The 15,285-nt window shown below is 41.0% G+C and overlaps 1 protein-coding gene across 3 annotated transcripts in view; it reads left to right on the top strand.

Annotated features, from left to right (window-relative positions):
• The first annotated feature begins 3,303 nt into the window (after positions 1-3,303).
• The window catches only part of VSIG4 (V-set and immunoglobulin domain containing 4), a 28,883-nt gene continuing 16,901 nt past the window's right edge, over positions 3,304-15,285 (top strand). For 2 of the 3 annotated variants that reach the window (XM_058658367.1, XM_058658368.1), the window contains exons 1-3: positions 3,304-3,462; positions 11,744-12,100; positions 13,442-13,723. In XM_058658367.1, the coding sequence (XP_058514350.1) occupies positions 3,408-3,462; positions 11,744-12,100; positions 13,442-13,723 (694 nt within the window). In that variant the 5' untranslated portion in view covers positions 3,304-3,407. The remainder of the gene's footprint in view (positions 3,463-11,743; positions 12,101-13,441; positions 13,724-15,285) is intronic. The other variant, XM_004595261.3, reaches the window with a different exon arrangement.

Raw genomic sequence — 15,285 nt, forward strand, 5'->3', positions numbered from 1 at the left:
GAGTGCCTTCCACAAATGTGATTTCACTACTATGGGCCTTATTGTTACTTGCAAAGCCATTATTTAGTGTCATTCAGCAATTAGTTGTTGAGTATTATGTGCTGGACATTGTTGTGGGTACTGGGGATAGAGTAGTGAACAGGGCATACGAAAATTACTTCCTCCATGTGGTTTATATTCCAGAATGAGAAGTAGACAATAAACAAGTGATTCAGGAAATATATATGCAATATGTCTGAAGAAAAAATGCAGTGTAAGAGAATAAAGGATGACAGGGAAAAATTGGAAGTTAGTAAAACAATCCCTAAAGAAGTATAGAACTATAAATAATCTATGCAAAGTGCTTAGCACATAGTGCCTGAAAGAGTGAATTATTTGAAAAATAGCAACTGTCTTTTCTGTAGTTGAAATTGCATATACAGAATACCTTGATTTTTAAATTTCTGAAAGGATATAAACATCAAGTCTAATGATGCTCATGTTACAATTTGAAAGGTAAGAATCAGAGAGATTTGACTTGTGCAAAATCTCAGATTGAAGTATGTGCAGAACCAGGCTTATCCCAGGCTTTCTTCCTTCCCATTAAATTATTTCTTCTTTTGGATCAGCAAGACCATTGAACCCACTGCAAGGCTGCCAATAGTCCCCAGAGAAATGCTATGATCCTCAGAATATTTCTTAAAATCCAGAAGGTCCTAACGGGCAGCTCTAAGGATATACAGTCACCAGATCAGGCAGAAATTTACACAAACCCAGCTGAGAAAGAGCTTCCAACTCTTTAAAAGGAGAAGTAGGAGGCAGTAGTGGCAGGGTGTTGATTGGAATATACAATCAAAAGATTTTCCGAAGTTCAGGCTTCCCTCATTGAAGACTCAATGGGGAAACAATAGTTCAGACTTCCACTGGTTAAACAAAATGAAACCAAAAGGTAAGGTACAATTATTCAAGAAAGATTGACTTCAGGAAGGAAAGAGGCTTGGTAGAAATACACATGTGAAATAAAATACTATTCTGCCATAAAAAAATAATGAAATCCTATATTTTGCAACAAGATGGATCCAACTTGAAACCATTATGCTTAGATAAATAAGCCATTCTCAAATAAAAAAAAAACAAAGACTATATGTTTTTCTGCTCTGTAGAAGCTAATACAGAACACACAAAAAGTGTAAGAATGAAATCATTGTTTTGTGATATATTTGTCATTTTTAGCCTATATCTATACTCCTTATACTATGTTTATGAAAAAATGTGGTCTTGTGTCTTATTTTACTTTTGAGTGTTATAATTAGTGGCAAATGAAACTTGTGTATATATAGTGGACTAAAATGTTGACTGCAAACACTGTTGAAGAGTGGAAGGATACAGAGAGTTATTGGCATGGGGAGCAGTGGAGCAATGGAAGTGTGATTGTCATCTTGAAATGTATTTATGGAATGTATAAAATTGGTTCTCTTTATATCAGTAAAAATTTTAAAGTAAAAAAAAACTTAAAAGAAAAAAATAAGTAAATTCATGTGATAATGGGGCCTGAAATGATGGGATCTACTCTTAACTATTTTACAGTCCAAAATCATTTCTATGCAATAATTCCTTGGCTAGTGTGTATCTCTGTGGCATCCCACTTCCTATGTCTGTACAAAGTCCTCTCTCCCCCAAACAAGTCTTCTCACGTTCCTCCAATTTAAAATAAATCTAACCTTAACCATTAGGTTAACCTTAATGGCTTAATTAACTAACCTTAGCAATAGTCTTATATTTTACAGCAGCATAATCTACAGTGATGAAGACATATAAACAATCCAGATGCCCATTGAAACAAAAATGGATAAAGAAACTATGGTATAACTGCTTTTTTTTTTTTTAAGATTTTATTATTATTGGAAAGCCGGATATACAGAGAGGAGGAGAGACAGAGAGGAAGATCTTCCATCCGATGATTCACTCCCCAGGTGAGCCGCAACAGCCACGCCAATCCGAAGCCGGGACCAGGAACCTCCTCCAGGTCTCCCACGTGGGTGCAGGGTCCCAATGCATTGGGCCGTCCTCAACTGCTTTCCCAGGCCACAAGCAGGGAGCTGGATGGTAAGTGGAGCTGCCGGGATTAGAACCGGCGCCCATATGGGATCCCGGGGCTTTCAAGGCGAGGACTTTAGCTGCTAGGCCACGCCGCCGGGCCCTGGTATAACTGCTTTATGAAATACTACTCAGCCATTAACAAGAATGAAATTCTACCATTTGCAAAAAAAATTGTCACAACTAGAGAACATTATACTCTGTGAAATAAGCCAATCCCAAAAGGAAAAATATCATGTGTTTTTTCTTATATAAGGCAAGCTTCATGCAAAATATGGTATGAATGTGTTGGGTATACTTGTCCTTCTGGGACTGTTTTTCAAAGTTTAGTACACTTCAAGCTGTGCCAAACATACAATTAAATAGCAGCTGAAATTACATTCACTCTATTCACTCTGGTGCCTTTGGGAAGAAATGATTTTTGAAGCAACTGAGCTTTTGTAGGGAGCTTAATGTTAATAGGATACAGTCTATGTAGATGGAAATTCAAAGAAAGTTTCAACCTAATCAAACACACTGCTATCAAGCAAGTCACTGGATTAGTATACTGGAGGCCCTCTTAACTTCACCTTAGAACAAGAAAATGATAGATGCTCTATGAAAAAGGCATGAAGAGGAGTCATAGTACTAGATTCTCCTTCAACGTCAGGGTCCTGGAGCTATTGGATAAAGTAAGCCAGAGAGTTTCCAATATGAGATAATACAAGACATATTCCTATAATAGCAGCTTTATCAATGGGCTTGCTAATTATTTGCTTTTTGATGTGTAGGAAAGCTTTCACACACTAAGCTCTTACACTGTGAAGCTCACAGGTACTCCACTCCCAATACTCTGTTCATTTACATAGGCTGAGGAGGGAGGCATTAACAATACAGCAAGTGAAAATTGCATATGCCAACAAAGTTGGATCTCTTCTACTTAGGCCCATCAGAAAGGAAAATAGCCCCATATTGGAGAAAGAAGACATCACAAAGGTTGTCCCCCAACATCTGAGTCTTGTAAAAGGGCCCCAAATAAACACAGCCTGTGAGATCAAAGTTCAAAGATCTCCACTGGCTCCAGGGAAAATACAGTCAGTACCCTAGCAGGAGGAGGAATTACTTCATTCACCCTCTTATCTCCAACCCCTTTCAGGGGGAAAAGGGAAGCTCCCCACATGACTTGGCTGAAATAAGGAAGGAAGGGGAATATGTGATGTGACTAGGAGTTCAAGTGAGAGATAACAGTAAAGGAAAAGAAGTGCACAGGCACAGACGCTGGCAACCACCGGGAGTGCAAGATTCTGTGGCAGCAGAGGCTGGAATAAAAGGCAGAAGTGGCTGTAGATCCAATGGGGCTTTTACCTGGCCTGCTGCTCCTGAGCCAGCTAACAGCGATCACCTATGGTAAGACATTAAGTTGGACATTGGATGCCATTATTGGTCCAGGCAAAAGACTGGGGGATTGATGTTGAATGCTTATCACAGAAAGCCTATTCCAACTGGACAGGTGAGTGTTTTCAATGTTGCAGTCTCTTTCTAAGCTTTGGGCAGAAGTGAGGGAGGTAGTCGAATGCTGCTGAAGAAGCCAGGAGGCAACTGTGGGTAGAAATTTCAAAAACTTTCCTCTTGGAAAACATCTACATGACTTCCTAGGGCTTTTTTTTTTTTTTTGTATCTCAGGGACATCAAGAAGGCTCCCAATGTTGGTAACCCAAAGCCCACTTTCATTTGCTCTCTTTCACTTAAAACTTTCCCAGTAAATGTAACTACTTTGACTCCTGACTTTGGTTCCTGAGAAGAAATGTTGTCTGAGACCTAGACAGAACTTTAAAAGTAACCTCTGCCATTCTACATCATTATGAACAAATTTCTGCAATGTTTATTCATATAGTTAAAATAACTGGGAACTCACTTTTCCCTAATATATCGAGTCCACGCAGGAGCAGTTGTAGCTGTTGGGAATTTCCTCTGTTTGTTGACATAAATATTTGGTTTCCATCAAAAGACACAGCTCTAATTTGGGGAGGGAGCACAAAATATATATCTGTTCCATAAGCCCTATGATAACCCCAGAAGTCTGAGAACGCCCTTGTTCTACTCTCCTGAAAGCTGAACAGTCCCACTACCTGCAGCTTGTCTTTATAAGACTTATATTCTTACCCTCTCCTGGACTAACTCACCCCCTCTGCACATTTCCCAGTTTAGCTGCCTTATTTGTAGAAAATGAATGTTAGACATGAATCTCAGAGGAGACTGACTTATCCTACTGTAGCATTTCCTGGGGTTTTCCATTACCTCTAACTATACAACTGAGAAGCGAATTGCTTTTTCAGGAAACTGAGCCTGGGTAATAGTTAAGTGTAACTCAAGATAGGATAAAAAGCCTCTCAATGCAATGCTGCTTCTTCCATCTCCCTGGGAAAGGCTGGATGGGTGTTAATTTGAAGTCGCTTGTGAGGTTAGAAATAACCTGGCTTCCATAGCTGACTCAGATTAAGGTTCCCTAACTTTGATATCTGTGACCATCAAATTCTAGAACCCAAGAGCTACAAGATACTTTGCATTAAGTCAACTGAGAGGGGGAAGATTTTGCTCAGACCACAGGGCAATTAACTGCTGAAGAATGGCATGCTTTTTCCAGCTACGATGGCCTCTCTATGATCTCCAACGTTTTTGGTTTGAACTGGGACTTACAGAGGTGAAATTGGGCTTTAGTTACTGTTTTGTAAATATTAATTTTAAATCTCTCTCTCTCTCTCTCTCTCTCTCTCTCTCTGTGTGTGTGTGTGTGTGTGTGTGTGAGAGAGAGAGAGAGAGAGAGAGAGAGAACATTTGAACACTCACATCTGTCTTGCTCCTTCCACAGCTTGTAAAATCCTCCAGCCCTGGAAGCAAGACTTCCATCTGTGTATAGGATCCAATACTGTAGAGCTGATGTTTGGAATATACTGGATGGTCAATAATGCCTTTCCTCATCCTGGTTCTCAGTGTCCCTAGCCCATCTACATAGTAGGGGGATTAACTTGGCTAGTTTCAAAGGGTCCTGCCAGCTAGACAAATCTATAAAATTGGCTTCATTGTGAAAAAAAAAAAAGAAAAGCTCAGAGGGGCCAGAATGAGCTGTTAATTGATTCTTGTGGAGACATAACAAATTTTGAAATAATCATACATTCATGCATTCAAATTCTATACATATTTAATAAGCATATATTGTTTAAGCTGATCCTCCATTCCTGAGTCAACCAATGGAAGGAAAAGAAACAAGCATGGAATGGAAGTGAGAAGTATGCAGGACATGGCAGGATTTTGCCTTTCGGACTTCAGGTCCCAAGATCACAATGGGTCCCAGCATTGTTCCCTCTTTCACCAACAAAACTGTTCTTCAAGTCCCTTGACTGAATGTCAATCTCTGGTCTTCCCCTAGCGGAAACAAGTTCTTGAAGGAAATCCAGTATTTCCATAGCGCAGAAAAAGCAAAGCTATGAGATTTTGTGAGAGGGTTTTAAAACAGCAACTGGCAGATGGGACCATTTTTTTTTTCAGATGGTCAAGAAGGTATTTTTCTAGCCTGAGTATGACATTCATGAAACCATGTAAGGTAGGCCCAGATAAGGGGCTGCTAATTTCAACTATGATTTGTGTTTTAATAAGTTAAGGAAGTAATAATTCAGTGTAGGGTCTGAAATCCTGTAGTCTGGGTATTCAGAACCAATTCTGTTGTTCCTATATTTGACTTTGGTTAAGTATTTTTCACTTTTTCTCAGCTTGCCTATATGTGCCATAAGTGAATGTGACCAAGTGGTTTCTAAAACAACTTAAAAAAAATGACTTGATGGAAGTCTCCAAATCCCATCCTGCCTGATATCTCAACGACTGTTATACCAAGTGGCTTTGTATTTTGTAATTTTCAGATATCCCTAATGGGCAGAGCATTCCCCTAAAAGGTAGGACTTTCCTAAAATGAAATTTTCCTACTCAACAATCCAGAAAAGTTAGTGTTATTGTTTAGTGTTGTCAGCATTGCACACTGGGAGACAAGCTGGTCCTGTTTTACACGCACAGGCTGCTGTGTTCTCTCCGGCTGCCCTACAGCCCTGATGGCTTAGAAACCAACTCATTACTCACTAGTCTGTCAGGGTAGAGAAGGAGGCTCCTTAGCTTGTCATGTGATAACGTCTTCAAATATAGAAGCTGACAATGATCATTAAATAAATCTGATTACACAGGGGAAGATATATTGAGGACTTCTAAAGGATAGGAATGATCAAGACATAAATCAGAAGTTTTACTTAGGGTATAGAATAAGATTGATGCTTCCCAATCACCTACTGAATACTAGCTATGTTATGTGCTTTCACTCTTATGAACTCATTTATCTGCATAATAGTCCTCCATGATGCTCAATAATTACTTCCATTTTATTGATGATGACCTAAAATACAGACAGGTCACATAAAGAGATATGCAATAAAGCAGACCTTGAATCTACATGGTGTTATTCTATCTACTTCATGAACTCCTTCACGGGTTGTTTTTCTAGCCTCTCTAGGAAATGTGGGAGTAAGTAGAAGGTGTAAGTCAATGTTACTGTGATTGTCACCTTGAGAATCAAGAAAGATTAAGCATAGTACAATGTTCTCTTTCTTATGTCCTGTCCACTTTCTGTTGATGAACTAGGATGAGGAAGAGAAAAAGACAAGAAGAAAGAAGGGAGAAAAGAGAAGGAAGGATTTTATTATTATTATTTTTATTATTATTATTATTATTATTATTATTTTATAATACAGTTCCATAGGCTCTGGGATTTCCCATCCTCCCCAAGTCCCTCCCCCACTACTGATTTCCCTCAGTATTATAATGGAGAATGAAGATTTTGTTTAGATGTATTTATTGGAACATGAGATTTACAGAGTAAAGGATAGACAGAGAAAGCTCTTCTGTCCGCTGGTTCACTCCCCAAGTAGCCTCAATGGCCGAAGCTGAGCTGATCCAAAGCCCGGAGCCAGAAATTTCTGCATCTCCCACACAGGTGCAGGGTCCCAGAACTTTGAGCCATCCTCCACTGCTTTTCCAGGTCACAGGCAGGTTACTGGATGGGAAGTGGAGCAGTCAGGATATGAACCGGCACCCATATGGGATCCCAGGCATACAAGGTGAGGATTTTAGTCACTAGGCTACCGTGTTGGGTCAAAGCGAAGCAAGAATTTTTTAACAAGAGGAGAATGGGTTGAAAGATGAAAGAGGGAAGGCAAGCGAAGGAAAAAAAAATGAAGAGGAGTGGGGGAACATGCCATTCTAGAAAGACTAATCACAAAATGTGGAATGGAGAATCAGTCATGACCTACTTTCAGAAGTGATTCAAAATTGTGAAATTTGGACAGGTTGGTCATGCTCTTGACAGACCAAATGAGCTGTGAAAGGAATCTTCAGCAAATTTCCAGAGAGTAATTCAAGCCAGACCTTTCAGCTTCCCTTAGGTCAAAGGGAAGACATGTGTATGCATAGACAAAAGTACTTTCAGATGTTCCAGATGTCATCACAACAGAATGCTGCTTTGTTGCCCAGGAGGGGGGTGTGAGAATGTTTTTCAGAGGAGAGGTGGGGGATCACAGAGGGTCAGAGGAAAATGAATGGGAAAGAGCCCGCTAAACACAGAGGCTCAGATGGTTTCATGAGTCTGTGGATGTTTGAACGTTACGAAAATATTTGTGGGCATTTGAGCTCATGAGGATGAGAAGCTGGATATTTGTACACACGGAAATACTAACTTTCAACAACACAATGGCATTCAGCACCAGGTGAAAGTTCATTACCAGATAAAATATGTACTTAAACTCCGATTTCATTACATTCTGCTACACAGAGCCATACGGGATTGGAAGGGACTTTAAAGAGGAAAATTGTCCAAAACCCAAACAAACTTTAGGACATTGTCAAATAGCTTAGTCCATCAAAAGACAGCTCTTATTTATCATAAAGTTCATGTGTGGGATAAATCAGAATCCTCTCTTGTCTTCCCATTTCTAAGTCTGAGGTCTCCCGGCCATGTCTGAAACTCTCTCAAGTATTATGTGATGGATCAAGCAGCACAGACTTATGTGTTTTTATTCTTTGCTACTCAAGATAATTATCTTGGCCAAAATACACTGTTTAGATTCTTTTTTAAAAAACTCTATTTTGGGGTCCCAGCACAATAGCGTAGTAGTTAAACTCCTCGCCTTGAAAGCGCCGGGATCCCATATGGACACCGGTTCTAATCCTGGCAGCCCTGCTTCCCATCCAGAGCTCCCTGCCTGTGGCCTAGGAAAGTAGTCAAGGACGGCCCAAAGCCTTGGGACCCTGCACCTGCATGGGAGACCTGGAAGAAGGTCCTGGCTCCTGGATTCAGATTGGCTCAGCTCCAGCCGTTGTGGCTGCTTGGGGAGTGAATCAATGAATAGAAGATCTTCCTCTCTGTCTTTCCTCCTCTCTGTATATCTGCTTTTCCAATAAAAATAAATAAAATCTTTTTTAAAATCTATTTTTATTAGAAAGCCAGATTTACAGAGAGAAGAAAGCGAGAGAGAGAGAGAGAGAGAGAGCACGCTTCCATCCACTGGTTCACTCCCCAAGTGGCTGCAATCACCAGAGATGAATCAATCTGGAGCCAGCAGCCAAGAGCTGTTTCTGGGTCTCCATGTGGGTGGAGGGACCCAAGGACTTGATACATCCTCCAGTACCTTCTCAGTCCATAACAGAAACGGATGAGAAATGGAGAAGCTGAGACTGGAACTGGTGTCCGTATGGGATGGCAGTGTTACAGGCAGAGAATTAGCTGGCTAAACCACTGGGCAGGTCCTATTGTTTATATATTAAGAGGACCTGACTAGAGCACAAAGCACAGGCTCAACTTTAGTATTCTAGAAAACATTCTGGAGTCTAGGAAGCATAGCCAGATAACCAATCTGAAATGTCTCACACACACACACACACACACACACACACACACACCATCAACTTGACTGAACCCTAGGAATCCCAAGCTAAGACTTTTCTTTAGTAATAACTCACACTTCCCAACCACCTCTTCCAGGACAGGCATTAAGATATTGCCTAGGGCCTGGCAAGATAGCGTAGTGGTTAAAGTCCTTGCTTTGCATGCACCGGGATCCCATATGTGCTCTGGTTCTAATCCCCGTGGCCCCACTTCCCATCCAGCTCCCTGCTTGTGGCCTGGGAAAGCAGTAGAGGACGGCCCAAAGCCTTGGGACCCTGCACCCATGTGGGAGACCCAGAGGAGGTTCCTGGCTCCTGGTTTCAGATCGGCTTAGCTCTGACCGTTGTGATCACTTGGGGAGTGAATCATCAGATGGAAGATCTTCTTCTCGGTCTCTCCCCTTTGTAAATCTGTCCTTCCAATAAAAAAAATAAATCTTTAAAAAAATAACATATTGCCTAAATACAATTTAGACTTGGTCCCAATTTCATAAAACAAAAAAAAAATCAAGTATGAGTTTATAAATGGGAAATTCTTAAAGAGGGTGTTGCTGTTTCAATGTACTTTATCTTTTTTCTATTTTGGATTAGTTTTCAGGCACACCAATGAGCAATATCTTGTTTCTCCTACGAGCATTTCACTGTACCTAGTTCTGGAACTTTATTCAGACTCTTCCAACTATATATTTTTTTCTTCAGACAAAGCACAGAGAAAAATCTTCCCACGCCAAACCCCCAGGATGAACTTTTCTAATTTATCCCTTACTGAGAACTAAGAGAAATCAAAAAGGAAATGAAGAAAAATGAGGAGATCAGGGGGAAAAAAATCAACCACATAAAGCTTCAAATTTAACAATAACTAGTAATTCTGTTAAATAATGCCCATGCTAAGAATTGTTTTTGTGAGCCTCCGTCCTCCATACTTGGTCCTTCTGAGGGAGCAAAGGGGAGACAACAGCATAGAGGACCTTTCCTTGCTGAGCCCTGAAGTCCCCATATTTTTACAAGATATATATTTACACAAGAGAAACAAAACAAATCCAACAAACCCAACATCAACATTTGTTTGTTCCTGCACTTCTTTTGGAAAATGTGAGATGAAATATTTTCATGAACTTGTAGAATATTAAGAATTAGAGAGGCCCGGCGGCGTGGCCTAGCAGCTAAAGTCCTCGCCTTGAAAGCCCCGGGATCCCATATGGGCGCCGGTTCTAATCCCGGCAGCTCCACTTACCATCCAACTCCCCTGCTTGTGGCCTGGGAAAGCAGTCGAGGATGGCCCAAAGCCTTGGGACCCTGCACCCATGTGGGAGACCTGGAAGAGTTTCCAGGTTCCTGGTTCCCGGCTTCGGATCGGCGCAGCACCAGCCGTTGGGGCTCACTTGGGGAGTGAACCATCGGACAGAAGATCTTCCTCTCTGTCTCTTTTCCTCTCTATATATCTGACTTTGTAAAAATCAATAAATAAATCTAAAAAAAAAGAATTGGCAAAATCCATAGCAATCATTCAATCTAAATTATTCACATTTAAAATGAATAAAAAGAGTCCTTCATGGTAGAAGATGATTTTTCCTCGTCCACTTCGCAGTGTTGTAAGAGAGACTAGAAACTCAAAGTGTGAATGTTAATGATTATACTCAGAGGACCAATTCTTATTAATAGAAGGATGATAGAGAATAAGAGTACAGGAAACGCAAAGATCTGATGGAAGGAACGTTGAGGGATTGTTTCTTAGAAATGTCCTGAGGCCTTTGAGACTAGGGAGGGGAGCTTTCTCTGGTCCTTGCCCGGTTCAAACTTTGGGTCCCCACCCTCTCTCACAATGACTATCAGGATCACTCCAGAAACCCCTCAAAACAAACAAACAAACAAAAAATCTAGAATAGAGAACAACAAGGAAAGCTTAGAATCAGACAGGAAATGGTCAGCGGGGATGCACTTATAACTCACTGGGTGGGACACAAAGATTAGTTACTCCTCACTAGGGTATTGAAGATTTCTCTGCACACCCCTCCTAAAACTGTTCACCTAAACTGTTGACATATGTCTTGTTAGAATTATAGAGTTAGACTACTCGAAAAACAGCCAGGTTCAGCAAAATCATGCTTCAACGCTATAAACTGCTAAATACTAAAATTAAAATAGACACGAGATGGCTGAATAGTAATCTATAGCCATTTTAAGGTGTATAGAAGCCGGTTGTATATAAACTAATAATTGAAATATCAATGAAGAAGTCACAGGAGGTGGTTCAGAACTTGCATTCTTTTTTTTTTTTTTAACATATTGGTTACTCAATACCAAGTCAATTAATTCCATAACGTTATAAATTGTTACTGATGTTATGTTGGGGCTTTTAATTGATCGGGATGATACTCTGCCAGCTCTACCTTCAGACCAGAGATGGTCTCCCCAAGAAACCATTGAACTTATCTGGACAATAAGATGCTGGACTCTATGCTTAGTAAATGCTTGCAATGAAAGAATCTCATGTGAACTTGAACTGTGGTAATGCAACAAGGTGGAGGAATCCACCATGGGGGGAGGGTTTGGGGAGGGGTGGGGGGAATCCCAATGCCTATAAAACTGTGTCACATAATGCAATGTAATCAATAAAAAAAAATGTCCTGAGGGGTGCCACTGAAGCTCCTATGCTATCACTTGCCACCAAATGGCATCAATTTTTGCTTCCTTTTTTGTTTTCCTTTAGGTCATCCTATCCTGGAAGCACCAGAGAGTGTGACAGGGCCCTGGAAAGGAGATGTGACTATTCCCTGCACCTATGGTCTCCTGCCAGGCTATACCCAAGTCTTGGTGAAGTGGCTAGTACAACGTTACTCAGACCCAGTCACCATCTTCTTGCGTGACTCCTCTGGAGACCATATCCAACAGGCAAAGTACCGAGGCCGCCTACACTTGAATCAAGAGATTCCGGGGGATGTGTCCCTCCAACTGAATGTCCTGGAGATGGATGACCGGAGTCACTATACATGTGAAGTCACCTGGCAGACCCCTGATGGCAAGCAAGTGGTTAGAGATAAGATTATTGAGCTCCGCGTCCAGAAATGTGAGTCACCGTGGGGGTAGCAAAGCATTGAGAGGCAAAGGAACCCTCAGAGCACTGTAATCTTAGAAATAGCCTAGCAATCCAGACACCTTTGTTTACCTGTACATAGGCTTTCTTCATTGTGTGTGCTAATCAGAAGTAAACCAGCAGAGTACCTTTAGGAACATCACTCCATGGAAAATTTTAGGAACTGTTGGGAAGGCTTCAAGACCTGCAAATTTCAGCCATTTGAAGTGCCCCTGAAATTCTAGCTAACATACCCTCACTGACCTCCATAAACTCTGGATGTTAAAACTTATAAAAGTGAATGTATTTAATGAAGGTATTGAAGGGTTGACAGATATTTGACATTAACAGGAAGGGTTAGCCAAGATAAGATTCACTGACTTGCAATTTTGTTAGAATCTATTCCTGATACACCAAATTGGTAGATATTCTGAAAGCTACTTGAATGTTTAAAACTACATTTTTTGGAGGCCCAGCACCGAAGCCTAGTGGCGAAAGTCCTCACCTTGCACACACCCATATGGGAGCCGGTTCTAATTCCAGCAGCCCTGTTTCCCACCCAGCACCCTGCTTGTGGCCTGGGAAAGCAGTCAAAGACAACCCAAGGTCTTGGGACCCTGCACCCATGTTGGAGACCCAAAGGAGGCTCCTGGCTTCAGATCAGCTCAGCTCTGGTCATTGCAAGTATTTGGGGAGTGAATCATCAGACGGAAGATCTTCCTCTCTGTATATCTGACTTTCCAATAAAAATAAATAAATCTTTTTAAAATGCATTGTTTTAAAATATCTATTTATTACATTTTATTTAAAAGTTAGAGATAAAGACAAATCCTCCATCTTCTGGCTCATTCCCCCAGCTGACCGCAATGCCAGGCAGATGCCAGATGCCACCCGCAGGATTCCCACATGGGTAGCAGGGGCCCAAACACTGGGGCCATACTCTGCTGCCTTTCCCAGGCCATTAGCAGGGAGCTGGATTGGAAATGGTGCCGCTGCAACAAAAACCGGCACAAATATGGCATGCTGGCACCACACATAGCAGCTTTCCTTGCTGTGCCACATGCGAGCCCTGGTATTATTTTTAAAAGTCAGTTGATCTTTAACACCAGATAACTCCACTTCCTTCTAATATGAATGTTATCTAATTCTCAATTGAAAAGCTGTTTTTATTCACCTTACCTTTCCTTTCTTCCCTCCCAAGTCAGGAACCATCCCCCAGCTTTAGTTCTACTTGTAGATATGTGCATACCCTTATGCCCAATAGGAATGACTTGACCTAGTATCACTATAGGCTTATGACTTCTCATAACCCCATCTCTTGTCTTCCCTTTGCAGTGTCTGTCTCTAAGCCCACGGTGACAAGTGGCAGCAGCTATGGCTTCACAGTGCCTCAGGGAATGAGGATTAGCCTTCAATGCCATGCTCAGGGTTCACCCCCCATCAGTTACGTTTGGTACAAAGAACAGGCAAATAACCAGGAACCCATCAAAGTAGCAGCCTTGAGTACTTTATTCTTCAAGCCTGCAGTGCTGGCTGACTCCGGCTCCTATTTCTGCATTGCCAAAGGTCGTGTTGGCTCTGAGCAGCGCAGTGACACTGTGAAGTTTGTGGTCAAAGGTAAGTAACTCTCTCTTCTGGTGAGTGTCTTAACAGACGACCTTGAATCAGAAGTATCTTGGAGTAATGAACATATGCCAGAGAAATGCTGAAAGTGGGATCTTTGGTGGGCAATGGTTGTAACATTACAAAGAAAACATTTCAGAACTGGGAATGGAAGCACTAAAGATAATACCTCTCAAATAAAGATGGAAAATTGACAAGTGACTATATCTCGTAATTGCCAGATACAAAGTGTATGAACGCTACACGCACTTTCTCATTGACTCTCCACACCTGTCCCAGTGTACAGGTATGGTCAATCTCATTTCACAGAAGGAAAAAAAAACGGAGTCCAAGAGCAGAATTTACTCATGTAGGCTCACTGAAAGAAAGTGCAAGTCTGCATTTGCACTCAGAATATATGTTCTTTTCTCTTCCTCTGCTAGTTTCTCAGGGTTGAATCGGTATCAGATTGTGGGAAACCTTTTAGAAGCGAATATTTTACATTTGCTCTTTTTGTTAGCTTGGTTTATGTGGGGATTTGGGGTTGTTTATTTGATTAAACTTGGTTTTGCTTTGTGAAATAAATCCCAGATATCTGCAAATGTTCTTGGATTCCTTTCCCCTTTCTTCATAAAGTCAAATTCAAGCTCTGGTTGAATATGGGCTCTGATTAACTACAATCTATTTCTTACAATATTCAAATAGGAGCTGTGTAAACTATGTACTTAGGCTACAGGTTGCGGTAAATCGAAATTTTGAAACTGACTCGTGCAGATGAGGTTTTTTTGGTTTGTTTGTTTTTTGCTTTATAACAGATATTCTGGGAGGAGAAGGACATGGCTATCACTGCCCAAAATATGTTGGGAACTAACATCACTTAAGGAGCTCTCTAAGGGCAGCTCTGTATAAAAGAGAGTAAAACTAAATTTAAATAAATAAATAGTGCTTGCCGCCATTTGAATTAGGAAACAGATGTTGGCTTGAGATTCCTGGGGTTTCCTGGATGGATGTGTTTCACAAAGTTTAGTAGTAGTGAGGATGTGTATGCTGTAGCTTCTCACCTGTTAGTTTTTACAGTAGTAAGGGCTGTCTCTGAGAGAATTACTTGGATAATGCCCCAGGTCTGTAAGAGTTAACATTGTGATGATAGAGGGTAAGGCATAACCAGAAAGTCTGTCTTTCCTAAAGAGACCAATTTGAACACTCTCACTTTCTGTGAGTTAGTTCCTAGACCAACCGGGCAGAAGTTTGCTCATAGCCAACATGAATATTACACTAAAAATCACAGTCAGTGCTAAGTCATCATTATTAGGCAGTGTCCCCCATTACCTCCTACTGATAGATAAGAAAACAAAGGCTCAAATAAGTTTCCTTCAGCTTTCCACAACTCCCTGCTGTCTGAATCAAGCAGCTGTCTTTTTGCTTTTTATGATCTGCATTTTTCTCTTTCCCGGACTTGTCACATGACTCTAGTGCACCTTTCGATGTTTTCAAACTTTCAACCAGCTTGCTCTGTTCTCTTCTTTAGTTCGGGACCATCTCAAAGCTAAAGGATGGATATGAATTGTTCCCTCTTC

The sequence above is a fragment of the Ochotona princeps genome, chromosome X (assembly GCF_030435755.1).
Source record: "Ochotona princeps isolate mOchPri1 chromosome X, mOchPri1.hap1, whole genome shotgun sequence".
Taxonomy (NCBI): domain Eukaryota; kingdom Metazoa; phylum Chordata; class Mammalia; order Lagomorpha; family Ochotonidae; genus Ochotona; species Ochotona princeps.